Source organism: Myxocyprinus asiaticus, chromosome 19 (genome assembly GCF_019703515.2).
Source record: "Myxocyprinus asiaticus isolate MX2 ecotype Aquarium Trade chromosome 19, UBuf_Myxa_2, whole genome shotgun sequence".
NCBI classification, from domain to species: domain Eukaryota; kingdom Metazoa; phylum Chordata; class Actinopteri; order Cypriniformes; family Catostomidae; genus Myxocyprinus; species Myxocyprinus asiaticus.
Genome location: NC_059362.1, coordinates 33,730,133 through 33,750,186, shown reverse-complemented (window position 1 = coordinate 33,750,186; position 20,054 = coordinate 33,730,133). Strand labels below are relative to the sequence as shown.

The window sequence follows — 20,054 nt, the reverse complement described above, 5'->3', positions numbered from 1 at the left end:
GTAAATAAAATGCTGCATCAGAGCCACCTTAAACTTTGTCTTTGATAATCAGTACATGTCTTGTTTTCTATGGCTTTGCATGTTGACCAGCCACATTACACTATACCATACTATACTAGACTGTGACTGTGACTCGATCATCTATATTACTCTCATTGTTTCTATGTCTTCATTTGTGGACTGAGATGTTTTTGTGTATTTGTTTGTTGTTTGTGTAATAGATTGCTGCATTCTGCACTCTCACACATTTTACTTGTATTTGCTTGTGAACATGCAGTGAGGCCCAGGCCGAGTGGTGGAGTTGGCGGTGGAGCAGAGATACTGAATAATTCAGATGAGCTGTTGGAGATGTCAGTAACAGTGGGTGATGATGTCACACTGCCTTGTGAGGTAGAGAGTGTACCTCCTCCAGTCATCACTTGGGCCAAAGACAAGCAGCTTATCTCTCCCTTCTCCCCCAGGTGTCACTCTCACTTATGTCTTATGTTTTTATGTCACTTATATTATTTTAAGAGGCTCCATGGAATATTTGCACTTTTAGAAATTTGTTTGTCACACAGCAGGTCCATTTAAAATAGCGAAGGCAAAAACATGAAGAAAAAAAACTTTAAAGCGTAAAAGAAATGGTGACCAGTAATAGAACTTAGGATATACATTTTCCTGTATATGTAAATGTTAACCTAAAATCTTGATATTGAAAAAAAGGTTCATTGACATGCTATATATCAACTTCCCATGTGATAAATACATTAACATACATACATACTGTATGTGCTGCTGCTTTTAAATCACTTTATAACTTTACAATAAAACTTTCATGCAAGTAGCTTGCTTTTCTCTGCATTGTTTTTCAAGAGTTGATGTTTACTGTACAGCCTAAAGGCAGAAAGGCTGTGGTCAGATTAAAATTACACAGTAATTATCAAACTCTCTTTTTCAGCTCACCATGAAAGTAAACTGAGGCATAATTTTCAGAAGCTCCTCTGTAAACGAGTATCACCTGTGTGGTTTTACATGTGTAAATCTGAATAACAGTACAAATGTTATCCTTCACATGTCATGAATTATAAACTCTTTCATTAATCGACCTCCTCTTTCATAGATACATTCGGCTACCATCAGGCTCTATGAGGATAACAGAAACACGTGTTACTGACAGTGGCCTGTACATCTGTGTGGCTAAAAACATAGCAGGAAACTTCACTCAGATGGTCAAACTTAGTGTTCTGGGTAAGTGAAACAGCAACAGTTAACCTAAGGCAATCATTTGCAATTGCTATTCCTGTTTAAAAATATTTATTTGCTTGCATGCTTTCACAGCTCTAAGTTTATCCTTGCAGGTGAAATGTGTTTATCAAAGCAGCAATACATTTTTGATGCAGAGTTGTGAGCACACAGGCCCAGAGGTGTTAAAAAGGATCACATTGGTGCATTGGTCACGCTATGGCACCAGGCTTAAATCAGTCGTATTTTAATAGATGTCTTGTTAGACATCCTGAATTGATTTATAAACTGTTAAAGGGAAACTTCACCCAAAAATAAATATTCTGTCATAATCTGCTCACCTTTATCTTGCTCAAAATGCAGCAATGTTTTCATGTTTTATTTTATTTTATTTTTGTTCCTGTGTAACACAGGAGATATTTAGCTGAATATCCAGCATGCTCTTTTCCAGACAATGAAAGTGGATTGTATGGGGTCAAGCTCCAAAAATTTAACATGAAGAGTGTAATTTTTGTACCACTAGCGGAACCAAAATGCAACAGCAAAAAATAACCACCATTCCCAAACTAGTTAGGGTGTTTTCACACTCGGTTTGATTGCTTGGTCCGGACCCTGGTTCATTTCCTCCCCCTCCCACTGCCCCCACTGGTCTCTGTTCACATCATATTATTTGGTCTGAACCGTGGTCCGACTGCATCATCAACATGAGTTTAAGCGGCAGCTGTTTACCACTGTAACTAGGTAACAACTCAAGTAGCCATCAGCTTCATTGTGTTAAAGGAATAGTTCACACCAAAATTAAAATTCTCATGATTTACTCACCTTCATGCCATCCCAGATGTGACTTTTGTTCTTTTGCCGAACACAAACAAAGATTTTTAGAAGAATATCAGCTCTGTAAATTCATACAGTGCAAGTGAATGGGGTCCAAATCTTTGAAGCTCCAAAAAGCACATAAAGGCAGCATAAAAGTATTCCATAAGACTACAGTGGTTTAATCCATGTCTTCTGAAGTAGTCCTTTAAGTGAAATTTGTCTCTTTGCATTTACCACCAAAATTTTCCATGCACAAAACGACACTTACAATTCTTTGTGACGGATGCATTGAATGTGCAATGATGCGAAGAATGTTAGCATTTGTGTGCTGCAATTCTACAAATGTGTTGCAAGAGATGTGAAGAATATGTGCTGCTCTCTGAAGGCGATTTATTTGGAGACAAGCAGGTATGAGAAATGCAATATACCACAATAATTGCCATCAGGAGCCTGAAAAGATGCAAATTATACATCATCAATAGAGATCATCATTTCAGTGATTTGGTATGGTTGCGTTCATATCAGCAGCGAACCGTACTTGAGTTCACAAGAACCGTACCCCAGACTTTTTTTAAGCGGACTTAGGTGTGGTTACACAGGTGTGCACCTGAGTTCGGAAAACAGCGTTCACCTCATTTAAATGAACTGAACTTTGACGTCAGTCAAACCCGGGTGTGCACCTACTGTGAAAGCACCCTGAAACAATCATTCAACAGTATGGCCCCAAACTCATAGGATGAGCCAGTGTTGTTATGTTATACTCAGTCAAACAAACTGCTTGCAACTCCAATTAATGTTGTTATTGGTATCAACATTATACACTTTACCTTTAAATCAGAGCTGTGCTCTGTCACTTTTACTTTTTAATTTGATGGCTCACTGAGATTATCTCAAATTGTATTGAGATGCATAAACATGTTAGACATTTGTTGATTTTGTAAAGTGTCTGTACCTGTAAGTGTGTTTTATTGGGAGTTAAGAGGCCAAGTGAGGTTCAGCGGTGCTTCTGAGCTGCAGCAGAGTTGGCACTATATATGTGAAAGCATGGAAAGAACGTTTAATTACTGTATGCCTCAGTCGCTCAGTATCATAAATATAAGCTGCTCTCAGAGCACACTTAAACACATCTGTACAGTAAGTGAAAACTGATGTGGGGTTATTCATAATGACTACAATTAAACTCTTTAGTCATTTTAATCTTGGATTATAGTTCTCCAGATGACTATGAGCAGATACATTCTAACTTACAGCAAAGGGGAGTGAGCTATTTGATTTATCACAATAACCAAATGTCTCATCAGGAAAATTAATATCCAAAAGATGTGAGAACAATATCAGTATCTGCCAAAGGGAAATAAGGACAGGTTGCTATTTTTTTAAAGCACAGCCAAAAAACATTCTTTTGAATACTTTATGAGCAACAAATTATACCAAATGACATGTTATAAAATAATGTATTATTCGTGTGTAGATTTTTCACGTGTTTCCCACTTTGTCCACTTTGCTCTTTTCTTTCTCGTTTCTGTCTCATTTCATGCAAAAATGAAAATTCTGTCATGTATTTACTCACCCTCATGTTGTTCCAAACCCATATTATTTTCTTTCTTTCAAGGAACACAAAAGGCAGAATATTCACTTAACTTTCATTGCATATTTTTTCCATTCAATAAAAGTAAATGGTGACTGAGACTGTCAGCCCCTAACGTTCTGCCTAGCATCTGCTTTTGTGTTCCACCGAATAATTTTTTGGGGGGTGATTAAATGATGACAGAATTTTAATTTTTGCCTCCTCAGTTCCTCCCAGTATCCGTGCAGGTCCTCGAGCCATGAAAGTGAAAGTGGGGCATGCCATAGACCTGCCTTGTGTTGCACAAGGGGTACCAGAACCCTCTGTGTCCTGGCTGAAGGATGGCACTGCCCTGCTGGATGGGTCTCAGTACAGAATCTCAGATGGGACTCTGACTATGAGCCAGGTGGGGCTTATCGATGAGGGTGTCTATATCTGCATGGCCTCCAATATCGCTGGAAAAGATGAAGCTAATATTCAGCTCCAGGTGCAAGGTCAGACGGGTTGAAATTTAGAATTGCAATTGCAGCAATTCAGCTTAAAGTGGACTATACTGTAAATTATGTGTAATGAAGCTTGGCTTGGTAATTCACTTAATTGTCATTCACTGCCTCCTTTTTTTACAGTCCCTCCTGTGGTGGAGATTTCTGAGCCCCCTTTCAACAGCCCTTTACAGGAGAGAGTGGCTAACCAGCAAATCGCCTTTCCCTGCTCTGCCAAAGGTGAATCTATACATATAACTTCATAAATCACCATTTATACACCTAGATTACCAAATGCTGACAATGTAAATGCTTGTTACTCAACTCCCTGTCATCTAACTTGCACAGGTACTCCTGAGCCAGTAATAAAGTGGTTTAGGAATGGTCAGGAGTTGACAGGATATGAGCCAGGTGTGTCTATTTTGGAGGATGGCACACTTCTCATCCTGGCCTCAGTGTCCCCTCTTGATAATGGGGAGTACACCTGCATGGCTGTCAATGATGCTGGTACAACTGAGAAAAAATACCAACTAAAGGTTAATGGTTAGTGCAACAGTTTAATACATTACTTAAGCTTGATATCATGGCTCCACATTGATCACATTTCACAACATTTCTCATCTTTTGTGTCTTCCTTCCATTTATCTAGTCCCACCTGATATTCGAGACAATGGCCTGCTGCCCAATGTCTCTGTAGCAATGAATCAACAGACCAGCCTGGTGTGTGATGTCACAGGCACACCTGTACCTGTCATCACCTGGTACAAAGATGGAGTTCTGGTCAGTTCTACTCTGTATAGTCATTAATTTAATAATGCAGGAAGCATGCTTTCTTTAAATAGCTGAAAAGTTTCAGTTGTGGAGCTATACAACACAGTGTTACATTTTAACTGGCCAAAGAAATGCTCCCACTTTTAACTTTTCAAAACACTTTCTCAAAACTTATTTTGTTTACATTTGCAATGCAATCATTTCTCTTTGTCCTAAGAGTTAACCATAAAAAAAAAAAACATGAAATGAAAATGTACCCAATTTACTGTCTTAATAAACATACCTGGTGTTATTGTACACATTATTTTAAACAAGAAAAAAGTTTGATACATTTATAATTTTCTGTAAAGGCCACACAGGTGGAGAAAAATACTGTGATATTACCCAGTAAAATCATTGCCTAACATGTCTGTTTGGAAAATGTCACTTTACAGATAGTAAATGCATTGAGAATGCTGATTCATGTTGTCTCTAAATGCATAAACCACTTTACTTAAGCCTAATGAGAAATAAAATGGCCTTTTCTCCATTACCCAATGAGGCCAATCACTGGGTCTAAGCTCCAAGAACAGGTCATAAAAAGCCAGTGCCTCTCATAAATCTGCCTTTACGAGAATCAATTTCAAAATGAAGTGTACATCATAAAAAGACCCATTAGTAAATCTCAAATCACACTGCAGGAACAGCAGTCTCGTGTCTGCTGATTCAGATTAATGTTAGCATGCAAAAATAGCAGACGTCTTGATTCAAATAAACACATTTCATGACTAACATTAACCTTCCTAATGATGTTTGTCTAATGTTTGAGAATCAGTTATCCTGATCAACAAAAGTAATTTAATCAGCTTCATAAATGTTGCAGTATCAAAGCTGGTTTTGTAATGAAACTAACAGTGAGTGTGATTGAGATATATTGTGTAATTTTGAGTATGTATTAAAGTTGTTAATTGTAATTATTCAAATTGCTGGATTACTGTCTAACCAGGTGGTTCCTGGCAGTAATGTGCAAATTCTTCAGAAAGGAAAGATTTTAAAGCTGCTGAAAGTGGCCGTTGCAGATGCTGGACGCTACAGCTGCAAGGCCATCAACATTGCAGGAAGCACAGAGAAAGACTTTTACTTAGATGTTTTGGGTAAGTTGTGCTTTTAAGTTTCTTTTAATGTCACTAGTGAAGATATTCAGCAATAACATCCACTTGCTTTGATGTATGACTTTACCTAGGTTTTCTTCTTACGAGTTGGTATGATGCCTTTAATTATTTAATTTGCTATGTTTAGTTCCTCCTACAATCATCGGGACATTTGAGTCACATGACCTCTCTGCCGTGCTCAATCAGGAGATCATTCTGGAATGCAGGGTCAAAGGTGATCCCTTTCCCACAATTCAGTGGTACAAGGACAGGAAGTAAGTTATTCCACAAAGAGGAATAGAGAACCCTTTATATCTGGTCCAGAAAAAAATTATTCTTAAAATTTGAGACAGCAATACTAGGAATATTAGCGTAATCTGCGTATCTCTCTCTCTCTCTCTGCTTTTAGGCCAGTGTTTTTGGGTGACTCCAATATTGAAGTTTCAAACAGAGGACAACAGTTGAAGATAAAGAGTGCTCGTTTAGGTGACCAGGCACGATACCAGTGTAGTGCCACCAACGCAGCAGGAAAGCAGTCCAAGGAATTCAACCTTAGTGTGTTTGGTATGCTAAAAAAAAAAGCTTTGAAATCAGTAACAACATGAAAAATTACTTTCACATCAACAGAACAGAACTTTCCCTAAATTTCCTACTCTTTCTGTCTGTCTATCCATCTGTCCACTCAGTGCCACCAAGTATTAAGGGAGGAAATGTGTCCTCTGAGGTGACAGTTCTGCTGGGTATTGTAGTGACTCTGGAGTGTGAGGTACGGGGTGTGCCCCTCCCTTCCATCACCTGGTACAAGAATGGAGAGGCCATTCTGTCCAGCAGACAGGTCCAGTATGTGGACCGAGGACAGTTCCTCAAGATTTCAAGAACTCAGGTGTCTGATGCTGGACAGTACACATGTAAAGTCACCAGTGTGGCCGGTACTGCTGAAAAGGTTTATGAACTGGATGTTTATGGTGAGGACTAACTTAGGAGTTCTTTATTGTTTTTTTTTTTTTGTTGTTGTTTTTTGTTTTTTAAGGATTGTCCTACTTTCAAGGATTTTTTAATTTTTAATTTTTTGTTTTACAAAGTCCAAATTTTCAGAATAAAAAATATGTCTGTTTTTTAAACAAAATAATATTATATATTTATATTAATATACTGTATTAATATTAATAATATTAAATAAACCTCTTTAGATAACACTTGATTCTCATTTGCTGTTATCTGCTTCTTTCCATCATGCAGTTCCTCCCTCCATCTCTGGGGGTTCTGATGGTCCCACAGACATGAAAGTTGTGCTCAGTAAATCTCTAATTTTGGAGTGTGAGGCTGAAGGTCACCCTCCTCCCTCACTGACCTGGCTAAAGGATGGTTCACCAGTGACAGCTAGAGAGAACCTGAGGGTTCTAGAACAGGGTGGAAAAATCGAAATCCTCAATGCACTACCATCTGATGCTGGTCGATATGTCTGCGTAGCAACCAGCATTGCTGGAGAGGATGATCTCAAATATGACGTCAGTGTGTTAGGTATACACACACACACAAACATTTAAAACAAAACCTCCTGGTTACTTTCATAACCTCCATTCCCTGATGGAGGGAACGAGACGTTGTGTTGATGTAGTGACACTAGGGGTCACTCTTGGGAGCCCCAAACACCTCTGCTTTTTGAAAAAAGGCCAATGGGAATTGGCGAGTGGAATTTACATGCCACTCCCCCGGACATACTATAAAAGGAGCTGGTATGCAACCACTCATTCAGGTTTTGTGCTGAGGAGTCGAGACAAGGTCCCAGCCATTTCAGCGGGTAGTTCAGTGTTGTGGCAAGAGGGACACAACGTCTCTTTCCCTCCATCAGGGAACGGAGGTTAAGAAAGTAACCAGGACCTTCCCTATCTGTCACTCACTCGACATTGTGTCAATGTAGTGACACTAGGGGTCCCTATACAAAACGCCACAACTAGCTGAACTGTGTTACGTGGACTGGCGGTGCGAGACGGGCAGACCGTTGTGTGCCTCGTAGCTAGCGCACCAGGCCATCACGTAACCTCCCCCAACGCTCTTATGAGCGTCGAATGGTCCTTTGGGAACAAGTCGACTGCCCAACAAATGGGGACAGGCTAGCCCAGCCATGGCCTCTTTTCCTCTTTTTTCTCCCCAAAAAGAGTGGACTTTGTTAACCGACTTGGGGCCATAAATGTCTATGTTGGGGGGGTGTCACTATCAAGGGGAAGACACCGCGGAGACCACACCCTGCCCATAGAAGGGGGGGATATTTTGAGTGGTCTTACCGAGTCTTGTCGGAAGAATGTCATGTGGAGAAGTCGCATGGTAGGTCCTACCCGAGGGGGGAGGAGTTTCTACAAACATGGTGACCGGGGGCAGAGGGGCCTCTGCCCAAGGAAGACGCAGTTTACTGACAGGGAAACGATTTAGCAGAAGATATCACATGGGGTCACCTACGGGGAACCAGCACATGTGGAGCACCTACCCCAGTACAGGGCCTAATTAGCACACGTACTGGGCCGGCAGCGAGTTTCTCCGCAAACTCGTCTGCCTTAGGGCTAAGGAGGAAATTCATCCAGGGATCACAGCTTGTGAACACGACTGGGGGTCAAAAACGCACGTCTTTACCTCAAGGGAGGGGAAAGGCGCTATGCGCAAGCGGTACACCCGGCCAGCTGTCACGGAACTTTCCTGCTTGTACCTGACAATACACGGGACGAAACCGGCTCAACCCGGAGATTGTAGAACCTCGCAAAGGTGTTGGGTGTTGCCCAGCCCGCTGCTCTGCAGATGTCTGCCAAAGAGGCGCCACTGCTCAGGGCCCAGGAGGCCGCTACACTCCTAGTAGAGTGGGCTCGTAACCCCACGGGGGGCGGCACGTCCTGAGCACGATATGCCATCATGATGGCGTCAATGACCCAGTGGGCGATCCTCTGTTTGGAAACAGTGCTTCCTTTCTGCTGTCCACCAAAGCATACAAAGAGCTGCTCGGAGCTTCTAAAGCTCTGTGTGCGATCCAAATAGATGCGTAAAGCATGCACCGGACACAACAACGCCAAGGCTGGGTCTGCCGCCTCCTGGGGCAGCGCTTGCAGGTTCACCACCTGATCCCTAAAAGGGGTCGTGGTAACCTTTTTCACATAGCCTGGTAGGGGTCTCAGGATCACGTGAGAGTAACCCGGACCAAACTCCAGGCACAATTCGCTGACAGAGAACGCCTGCAGGTCCCCTACCCTCTTCATGGAAGTGAGCGCAGTCAGGAGGGCAGTCTTCAAAGAGAGTGCCTTAAGCTCAACTGACTCCAGGGGCTCAAAGGGAGCTCCCCGTAGACCCCGAAGGACTACAGAGAGGTCCCACGAGGGGATGAGGTGCAGTCTGGAGGGATTCAATCTCATAGCGCCTCTCAGGAACCTGATGATCAAGTCGTGCTTCCCCAAATACTTACCATCCACTGCATCGTGATGTGCTGAAATGGCGTCTACATACACCTTTAAGGTGGAGGGGGAAAGCCACCCCTCCAGCCTCTCCTGCAGGAAGGAAAGCACCGATCCGACTGCGCATCTCTGGGGGTCTTTGCGTCGGGAAGAACACCACTTAGCGAACAGACACCACTTCAAGGCATACAGGCGCCTCGTAGAGGGAGCCCTAGCCTGAGTGATCGTGTCTACCACCGCTTGTGGTAGGCCACTTAGGTCTTCCGTGTCCCGTCCAAGGGCCAGACGTGGAGATTCCAGATGTCTGGTCATGGGTGCCAGATGGTGCCCCGTCCCTGAGAAAGAAGGTCCTTCCTCAGGGGAATTCGCCGGGGGGGGGCTGATGCGAGGAGCGTGAGGTCCGAGAACCACATCTGGGTGGGCCAGTAGGGTGCTACTAGGACGACCTGCTCCTCGTCCTCCCTGACCTTGTACAGGGTCTGTGCAAGTAGGCTCACTGGGGGAAACACATATTTGCATAATCCCGGGGGCCAGCTGTGTGCCAGCACATCTATACTGAGGGGCGTACCAAAGCGGGCAGTGGGAGGATTCCCGGGAAGCAAACAGGTTTACCTGTGCTCGACCGAATCAACTCCAAATCAGCTGGACCACCTGAGGGTGGAGTCTCCACTCTCCCCTGAGCGTAGCCTGTCATGACAGTGCGTCCATTGTGGTGTTGAGGTCGCCCGGGATGTGAGTGGCTCACAGCGACTTGAGGCGCTGCTGACTCCAGAAGAGGAGACGGCGGGTGAGTTGTGACATGCAACGGGAGTGTAGACCACTTTGATGGTTGATGTACGCTACCATCGCCATGTTGTCCGTACGGACCAACATGTGCTTGCCCTGGATCAACGGCCAGAACCTCCGCAGGGCAAGCAGTACTGCCAACAACTTGAGGCAGTTGATGTGCTAATGCAGCCGCAGGCCAGTCCAGGAGCCGGTGGCTGTGTGCCCGTTGCATACGGTGCCCCAGCCCGTCTTGGAGGCATCTGTCGTAACCATGACACGCCTGGAGACCTGCTCTAGGGGAACCCCTGCCCGTAGAAATGCAAGGTCGGTCCAAGGGCTGAAGAGGCGGTGATAGATCGGCGTGACAACCACGCGATGTGTCCCGCGGCGCCATGCCCATCTCGGGACTCGAGTCTGAAGCCAGTGCTTAAGCGGTCTCATGTGCATCAACCCGAGCGGTGTGGCCACCTCTGAGGATGCCATATGCCCCAGGAGCCTCTGAAAAAGTTTCAGTGGAACCGCTGTCTTCCATTTGAACACCTTCAGACAGTTCAGCACCGACTGTGTGCACTCTTTCCTGAGGCATGCTGTCATCGAGACTGAGTCCAACTCCAAGCCGAGAAAACAGATGCTCTGAATCGGGGAGAGCTTGCTCTTTTCCCAGTTGACCCGAAGCCCCAGTCGGCTGAGGTGCATGAGCACCAGGTCCCTGTGAGCACACAACACATCCCGAGAGTGAGCTAGGATTAGCCAGACGTCGAGATAATTGAGGATGCGGACGCCCATAGAAGGGTAGTGATCTCCGCATGCAAGGTAGCGGCATTCTCGCCCACCGCTCGGCTCCCAAGAGAAAATCTGGATAATGCATACCAGCTCCTTTTATACCTGTATGTCTGGGGGAGTGGCATGCAAATTCCACTCGCCAATTCCCATTGGCCTTTTTTCAAAAAGCAGAGGTGTTTGGGGCTCCCAAGAGTGACCCCTAGTGTCACTACATCGACACAACGTCGAGTGAGTGACAGATAGGGAACAATATCTGTGAAGATACACAGTTTTCTAAATAATGGTGGAATAGTAGAGTTCTTCCAGTAGAGTTATTCTAGTCAACTGGAGTGTTACTGTGTTGCTGGAAGACGTTTTGCAATTCATTCATGTGACTTCATCAAAACAATACTGACATTCTTCTCAATCAGTCATAAACCCTTTAAACTAGGATTGGCCGAAAAAAATTTTTTTATCAAAATATTAATGACTACAGTCTTGACCAACACAAAATACAGTAGGTATCATTTAAATCTTAGATTCTGTACTTTGTAATGCATGTATGCATTATGATTAAACTGGACAAGTGCTTTGAAATTTGCAGACAAATCAGAAGTGTTTCGTTTTGATAATTAATTTAATATTCTGCACTGTACAAATTACTGTAATCGGTAAAAAAACATAATGTGCTATGTGGCTGAAAACATGTTAGCTTTCCTGGATCAGATGACTTCATCAGAATTTTTGTAGTACATTGTCCAGTGTCATGGAACGCTAAACAATCGTAATAGGATTCAGATCATTGTAAACAAAGGTGGAAGTTGTCCAAATATGGGCAGAGAGCACTGTTCACTCTAATTACATATGGCCACCAGAAGATGGCACCAAATACAGTACATGACTCAATGATGGCTCAAATGACACAGAATAGAAAACTCAATGAGATCTCGTTACTCACGCATGCATGCTTTGGAGAGAGAGCAAAGTCATTGTTGTATTTTATTTGCATGTGTAATTAGTTCTTATACACAATGATTATGTTTTATTTGTTTGGAGAGGCTTTCAGACACTTGGAGACATTTTTGGACACTAGGATAAAATTATTTTTGTAATACTATAACTTTTGATTGCTTTGTTGTATCAACACAGAATTGTATTCAGTTATGGTGACATGATTGGGAACAAAACAAAAGCAGTTATTTGGAGCTACCTTATTTACACCCTGAGATATATAATGTAAAATCAGAAAAATAAGAAAAACATTTTGGCTGAAGTTTTTTTTTTTTTTTTCATCAGTTTCTTAGGCTAAGTCTCTCATAATTTATCATAATCTATATCTATATAAGTTTTCTTTAAAATTATACCAAACAATTGACCCTCTTTGGGTTTTTTTAGTTTTAAGCCTTTAATTTTGGTCATGCCAAAGAAACAGGAAATCTTTAAGAACACCTTCAGAGCTTAAAGGGTTAAGTAAATCCACCAAACATTTTGCAGCAATCCATTAAACAATTGTAACAATACGTTAAAAGTTCACCAGTCAAGAGAAGTCCATCACTGAGTCATGCAAAATGTCTTGAGGCACCCCATTTTTCACTGTCCATGGTAATCCGGCCGGAACCTTGGTGTCTCGTGACGCCAGACAGATCTTGTCTCATCTGGCACATCGATCTTGTGAACATCTGGGCACAACTACGCTTCTAATTCATGTGTCCAACAGACTGCAGCAATCAGTCAATCCAGATTTGTGTTGTATCACTGGAATGTCATTGCAGAAAATCAAGAGCAAAGTGTGCTTTATGTGCCAATAAACTGGTTAAAAACTAATGAAGGAAATGTTTAAAAGATAAAGGGACAGGAAAGATATAGCGTTTGATGATGTGACTGAAGCATGTGGCAATTATTAACAGTCTATGTTTTTCCATTATTTGAGTCTGTAAGAGGAGTTTCTCATGCACTTCTCATGCATTTCAAAGACATGGTTTATTCATGCATTGTTTGGTTTATGAGATGGACCAATTTCAGACTGTAGTGTGATTCTCTTCTTTTATATATATATATATATATATATATATATATACATATATATATGTGTGTGTGTGTGTGTGTGTGTGTGTTTATTCAGTTCCTCCTGTTGTTGATGGGGCAAGTGACACCACAGACACCACTGTCATCATCAACAATATTGTAGAGCTTGAGTGCCACGCTACAGGCACACCTACACCAACCATCACGTGAGAACCTCAATACTCACACACATACTCACACGTATGCATAACTCTCTCATGAGTCACTCATCTGTAACCGCACTCTCTTTCTCTGAAGGTGGCTGAAAGATGGTGTGCCGATGAGGCAGGGCGAGGGAGTGCGGATCACATCTAATGGCCATCGATTGGTCATCTCTCGCGCTCAGGTGTCTGATACAGCAGTTTTTCACTGTGTAGTGACCAATGAGGCTGGAGAACAAGAGAAAGAGTTTAAAGTGTCTGTGCATGGTAATGATCTCATTTTGTCCATTTTTATTTAAAAGGATAGTTCACCAAATAATGATAAATTTCAATAAGAGATGTTAGGTAGAATGTTAGGGGACTGACAACCTCAGTCACCATTCTTTTTATTGCATCTTTTTTCCATACAATGAAAGTGAATGGTGATTGAGGTTGCCTGTCCTTTTCATTTTGGGGTGAACTATCACTTTAACATCTGTAATTTTCTGCTAATATTTTTGTTTGATTTTTGCCTAATCTGCTGACAGAAGATTTAGCTTTAGGTAGCCTTTTAAATAATTTTGTTTTATTTTGTGATTTTTATGTTCCTTTAAATATGTTTCTGGTACAAACATGCTGCAGGTACTTTTGTGGTTACATTTTTTTTTTTTTCTATTTCTGTAACATTTGTCTGTCAGTCCCCCCAACTATCCATTCTACTAGTTCATCTGAGAGGTCAGTGGTCCTCCACATGCCCATCAGCTTCCAGTGTGTGGCCAGTGGAATTCCACCTCCCAGCATTATATGGCTCAAAGATGGCCTTCCTGTGGACACTACACAAGAATTCCTGAAGGTCAGACTCCAAAGCATGACTGTAATTCACTGAAGCCTTTTAAATTAAATAAGATGTTTAGCAAGGTTATCTAACCACACATACAGAACAGTTCTGTTGTAGAATACAGTTGTGCTTTCTCCTCTTTCTCTTTTTATCACTTTATGTGGCATGTAGCTGGAATCTGCAGGCAGGGTGTTGCACATAAAGAATGCCAGACTGGAGGATGCTGGGAAATATACATGTGTGGCAACTAATGCGGCAGGGGAGGCACAACAGCACATTCGCCTCAATGTACATGGTAGGAAAAGTTGTACTACTTGTACCAAATACTTATCATACATTTCGATGTAAAATTAAGTTATATGTACTGTATATGTGTTTTATAGAACCTCCAAAGTTCCAGCATGCTGGAGAGACACTCAATGAAACCATTCTAGCTGGCTTCCAAGTTCAGCTGATGTGTAAGGCAACAGGAAGTCCTCTGCCTTGTAAGTCCCACTACATTTCCCCTCTGTTAGGGCAATATTGTACTGCATCCCAAGTCGATAACTTATACTATACACTAAAAGTATGTACTTTACTGGTGTTAAGACATACTTTTGAGTGTGTAGCAAAAGAGTACGCTAGAATACTAATAATAATGTTTGCATTTGTATGTAAACATTATCGTCCATTTCCATTCATAACCTTAAAATTAATTATTTCTTAACCCTTATATTCATACATTAAAATCTTTTGTGTCAGCTTGAGTCTCTCGTTCCTTATTCTTTAACTGTTCTTTAACTGAAAATAAAGAGGTCAAAAGAGAAATGTCACAAACTCCTCTTTTTTGCGCAAGGGGTTGTGGGTAGTATTATGAAAAAGATTGCATGAATACACACTTCAGAAATTCACAAGAAAACATACTGTATATCATCAGTGCACCTTTGGCTTAATTGCTTAATGTTTTCAACATTAATGATTCTGGACACACATTCTAATCTTGCATCCTCTGTTGGATGGATAGTATGCAAATTGGAACTCAGGTTTTAATTTTAACAGGCTAATAATAGTTACAAAAATAGAGATAGATGCTGGTATAATTTAGACTCTTTGTCTTCTCTCATGCTGCAGCTGTGACGTGGTATAAGGACGGCCGTCCATTGACTATTTCTGCAGGAGTTAACATACTGAGCAGAGGTCAGGTGCTAGAGATTGACCGTGCGCAGGTGTCAGATGCTGGACTCTACAAGTGTGTGGCCATCAATGTGGCCGGCAGCACCGAGCTCACACACAGCCTGCAGGTGTATGGTGAGTGTGTTTGCAGGAGGTGGTTGTCTGTTTTTTTTTAAATGTTCATAAAGGTTTTCATTGTTTCCTAATACACTTTTCTCTCCATTTTTGATCATCTCTCCCCCTGTCTCTGTTAGTTCCTCCCACTATTTCCAGTAGAGGTGGAATGATAACAGTGGTGGTGAATGATCCAGTCATGTTGGATTGTGAAGCCTCAGGGGTCCCTGTGCCCAGCCTCACCTGGCTCAAAGAGGGCAGCCCTGTCTCCAGCTTCTCAGATGGCATCCAGGTGTGTGTTTTTGTTTGTGTTGGTGGTAGAATGGGGGTTTGGACACGGTCTAGCATAAACAAGCATGGAAATGCAAGGGAATACATACTCATCTGAGCTGGTCTTTTTCAGCAGGATAGTTATAAGTTATGACTAGTTTATTTCAGTGTTCTCTCATTTTAGGTCTTGTCAGGTGGCAGGGTGTTAAAGTTTCTTAGCGCACAGGTCAGTGACACTGGTCATTACACTTGTGTGGCTGTGAATGCAGGTGGAGAACAGCAAAGAGACTATGACCTGCGTGTGTACGGTGAGCCCAGAAAACTCTCTCACTCCAAACCCAATTAAATCTTGGTTAGGCACGTTTGCTTGCAAATCTATTCCAGTCGTTTTGAGTTTTAATTCAATTGCTAACTGCTTATCATATATGCAAAAAAATAAGCTGATGATTGGAAATGCATGTTTGTGATTAGCATCAATAAGAATCTTGTCAAAAATCACTTAAAGAGTAAATCATTTCTAATTTGTCATGTCAGTATGTCAAGAAGTTGTATTGAAGTTTTGAGCTCAAATCCCTGTAAACATTGTTTTATAGCATGACGTAAGTTTGACTGTGCTAAAAATGCAGACTGAATTGCTATGGTAATCATTTGTGAACTGTTAATAAAGGCTTTGTGTCGAGGAGAGGTTTGGATTAGTGTGTGTGTTTCTGAAAAATCTAAAGAAATATTTATGTTTGTATCTGTGTGTGTTTTGTCCCCCAGTGCCACCTAACATTATAAGTCAGGAGGTGAACAACACAGTTCTGATTGGTCAGACAGTGCAGCTGCATTGCCTAAGTGATGCCATCCCTCCACCTACACTGAGCTGGCAGAAAGACGGTCGACTGCTCTATAGAAAGCCAGGACTGAGCTTGTCAGAAGACGGCAGTTTGCTGAAGGTACAATACATCAACCAGCATGTAACTGCTTCATGTCGGCTTCAGTAGCTGTTATGACTTCACATTTGACGATTAACTATTTGATCTATTATACTTAAAAGTCGTGTACTATTGCTTATTCTTAGAGTTAGGGGTTGACCAAATCCAAACTTTGGCTCATAACTCGTCCCACACCATTTATACTATGAACATGAATGGCACCTCAAATTGTGTGGCTTGTTGAGGAGAGGTGTGCTATTACTTTTCCCAAGCCATATTTAAGAACCATAATATCATAGAGACTTAAGTCTTTTGACTTCGGCCTGTAAACAACCACAAAGAACACCGTTGCAACCACCTAGCCACTCACACTAGCAACATTTATATAGGCAAGCATCAAGCACATTTTCTATAGAAAATTAAAACATTGTTCTAAATTGCTTCCTACTGTATGTTCCTCATTTGTAAGTCACTTTGTATAAAAGATTCTGCTAAATGACTAAATGTAAAAGTAACTGTTTTTCTTGAATTATATTTTGCATACATTTTTGTTAAAAATGGTTTTTGTCAGCCTGTGCTACATTGACAAGGAAGAAGCTTCTCCTAGTTTACACAGCATTATTTTGATGGTAATGTTTTGATTATGGTCATTATTTTCTTTTTACAGATAGACAGTGCACAGGTCCAGGACACAGGCAGGTATATGTGTGAGGCTACCAATGTGGCAGGAAAAACAGGGAAGAACTATAACCTGAATGTGTGGGGTGAGTGCTTAATTTATTTTACTGTATGTCACACACAACAGAATAATGCATCATGTTGCTAACTGTTAAATAGCTCCCACTGAGTTACACATCTGATATTCTACAGGGATTTTGGGTGGTGATGTCAGTAGAGATGTCACTGTACAGTGATGAGCCAATATATTAAATTGCCCCCACTACTGTGTGTGTAATATCTAGGATGGATGAAGCATGATCTGATCAATAATCCGTTTTACAATAACTGCAGGACACATCAACGTAAATTGTTCGCCTCCCTCCCTCTTTTTGGTATCTGTTAATACACTCCCTTTTCCCCAGTTCCTCCCAGTATCCGTGGATCTGATGAGGTGTCTCTTTTGACTGTGATTGAGGGTAGCCTCATCACCTTTGTATGTGAGTCCAGTGGGATCCCTCCTCCCAGTCTCACCTGGAAGAAAGAGGGTATGGCTCATCTTCACTGTTTTCATCATCACCATCTTCCAACTCCTTATATCCATCATCATCACCATCCTCACTTTTACCATCTGTTATAACTAGGGCTAAGTGCAAATGCAAGCATTTCTATTTCTGTTGGATTTGAACAAACCCCTAACTTTTTTTAGGTTTTAAACTTTGTTCATAACTTGTCCTGCCCAAATTTTGCACAGGCAAGCATCACTTACATTTTCTTAAGTGAATTTTAAAATCTAGTATTTTTTTCTTGTTGTGTGTCTCAGGTTCAGAGCTAAAGGGAGACTCTCGGGTGCGTGTTTTGTCTGGTGGTCGTCATCTGCAGATCTTCAATGCTGAGAGAATTGATGCTTCTTCTTACACCTGTCTGGCCTCCAGTGTAGCTGGAAATGCAATGAAAGAGTACAGCCTGCAAGTTTATGGTACAACATTCTCTCTCACATTATATTACAGCCACCACTAAATGATCCAGTAATCCTCTTTTCACTACTACCTTTGTTCCTTACTTTGCTCCAAAAGTTCGTCCCTCCATCAGCTCCTCAGCTCAGGGTCCGGATGAGGAGACAGTGGCACGTGGTGGAGATGTCACCCTACAGTGTGAAGCAGATGGGGTGCCCAGCCCTACTATTACATGGATGAAGGATGGCAGACCTCTAAGCACCAGCCGCAGGGCTCAGATACTTAATGAGGGCAGACTGTTACGCATCCAGGATGCTCAGGTGGCTGACACTGGACGATACACCTGCATCGCTGTGAATGTGGCAGGACAGACTGACAGGAAATATGATGTCAATGTACATGGTGAGAGAAAAACTGAGTTTTAGAGTGCTGAAGAGAGAGCAGAAGAGACAGTGCTTGTTTATATGTCTTCAGCTTGAGTTTCTCAACATATTAATTTCTAGTGAGGGTTACCTGTTATTTAGAATATTTCATAGTCCTTTTAGCATAGTCCTAAAGATCACCAGAGAAGTAATGTTACTTTTTACATGGTTCTCTGGAGTACTTGATTCTAATTGGTCAATCGCAGCACTCAGAGTCAAGTATTTTTGTATGAACGCTGAACCAAATATTTGAACGTTGTCCTGGGCATCTGATTTCCTACATAGTAGTTTCATGTTCTTGTATCACTCCACAGTCTCTTTCTTCTTACATAATAAAATAATGTCAACTCAAATCAATATTTTATGTCCATTTATTAATTTATTTGGTAAGAAGCCATCACAATCGTAAAATAAACCCCTTCAGGGTGATACAACATCAGGGTCCTTATCACCCTGTCAGGGTTTATTTGTGATAATGATGGCTGAGTGTACATTATCACTTACCTATTCCATATGAAGATGAGTGAGATTTTGTTTGATGCCATTCACATATACTCACATTTTATATGTATATCATCTCTTCAGTTCCTCCCACTATCATCGGACAGACACAGGTGCCTGAGAATGTGAGTGTTGTTGTGAAAAACCCAGTTGTTCTCACCTGTGAAGCTTCTGGAATGCCACCACCAGCCATCAGCTGGCTCAAAGAAGGCCGATCAATCAGCATGTCCAGCTCTGTTCGTGTCATTTCAGGTATCAGTTTCTGTTTCTTTGACCGTATTTGTCTTGGGAATGGTCCAAAATGTCTACACCCTATATCTCTGCTGAGTTCAGGGAAAGAACCCAGTACCGGCTGAAGGATATGGTTAACCAGTAATAATAACTTAAACAGAATAAGATGCAACAAGATAGTTTCAGTAATGGCCAAACACCTCAGATCAAAGGATAATTGAAAAGAAAACATATTTAAACATGTGAAGGCTCTCCATTAACGAGTTCCAGTGAAAACAGAGACCGATCCTCTGGCAAAAGCAACTATAAGCTACATTCATCATTGTAACCTCAGACATCATAAACTACCAGAGGTCAAACAGTGCGACAGATGTTCTCATATTTAAACATGTGAAGGCTCTCCATTAACGAGTTCCAGTGAAAACAGAGACCGATCCTCTGGCAAAAGCAACTATAAGCTACATTCATCATTGTAACCTCAGACATCATAAACTACCAGAGGTCACCTCTGTAAAATGAATCACATTGTAAATGAATCTGTGCTGTGCTATTCTCAGACTCTCAGCTTGGATGCCACAGACATGGAGCTGGACAGGAATTATGACCAGAACTCCTAGTATAGTGCTCCTAGTTTTACTGAGGGAAGGATTAAACATGTGACACTATGACATTATTGATCACGTCTTCATTCAGTAATATGTCAACATAAGATTAGAATTAGTATTGCTAGCCACAGTCACACCATATTCATAGATTCTGTATAGTATATCATTTCTGACCACAAAACTCTGTCCCTCTATATGAGAAAAAGGAGCACAAAAGTCTCTTAACAGTACTC

At 41.7% G+C, this 20,054-nt stretch overlaps 1 protein-coding gene across 5 annotated transcripts in view; it reads left to right on the top strand.

Moving 5' to 3' along the window:
* LOC127456753 (hemicentin-1-like) overlaps positions 1-20,054 on the top strand; it is a 145,180-nt gene that overhangs the window by 69,248 nt on the left and 55,878 nt on the right. For all 5 annotated transcript variants that reach the window (XR_007899882.1, XM_051725314.1, XM_051725312.1 and 2 more), the window contains exons 22-46: positions 278-461; positions 1,103-1,230; positions 3,835-4,101; positions 4,234-4,329; positions 4,438-4,632; positions 4,739-4,869; positions 5,846-5,993; positions 6,139-6,265; positions 6,400-6,554; positions 6,677-6,955; positions 7,230-7,511; positions 13,077-13,185; positions 13,277-13,446; positions 13,857-14,011; positions 14,168-14,291; positions 14,380-14,481; positions 15,107-15,283; positions 15,403-15,554; positions 15,717-15,840; positions 16,295-16,470; positions 17,117-17,213; positions 17,532-17,654; positions 17,930-18,085; positions 18,183-18,464; positions 19,070-19,237. Coding sequence is in view for 4 of the 5 variants with exons in the window: in XM_051725314.1 (XP_051581274.1) it covers positions 278-461; positions 1,103-1,230; positions 3,835-4,101; positions 4,234-4,329; positions 4,438-4,632; positions 4,739-4,869; positions 5,846-5,993; positions 6,139-6,265; positions 6,400-6,554; positions 6,677-6,955; positions 7,230-7,511; positions 13,077-13,185; positions 13,277-13,446; positions 13,857-14,011; positions 14,168-14,291; positions 14,380-14,481; positions 15,107-15,283; positions 15,403-15,554; positions 15,717-15,840; positions 16,295-16,470; positions 17,117-17,213; positions 17,532-17,654; positions 17,930-18,085; positions 18,183-18,464; positions 19,070-19,237 (4,107 nt within the window). In the remaining variant the exon portion in view is untranslated. The remainder of the gene's footprint in view (positions 1-277; positions 462-1,102; positions 1,231-3,834; positions 4,102-4,233; positions 4,330-4,437; positions 4,633-4,738; positions 4,870-5,845; positions 5,994-6,138; positions 6,266-6,399; positions 6,555-6,676; positions 6,956-7,229; positions 7,512-13,076; positions 13,186-13,276; positions 13,447-13,856; positions 14,012-14,167; positions 14,292-14,379; positions 14,482-15,106; positions 15,284-15,402; positions 15,555-15,716; positions 15,841-16,294; positions 16,471-17,116; positions 17,214-17,531; positions 17,655-17,929; positions 18,086-18,182; positions 18,465-19,069; positions 19,238-20,054) is intronic.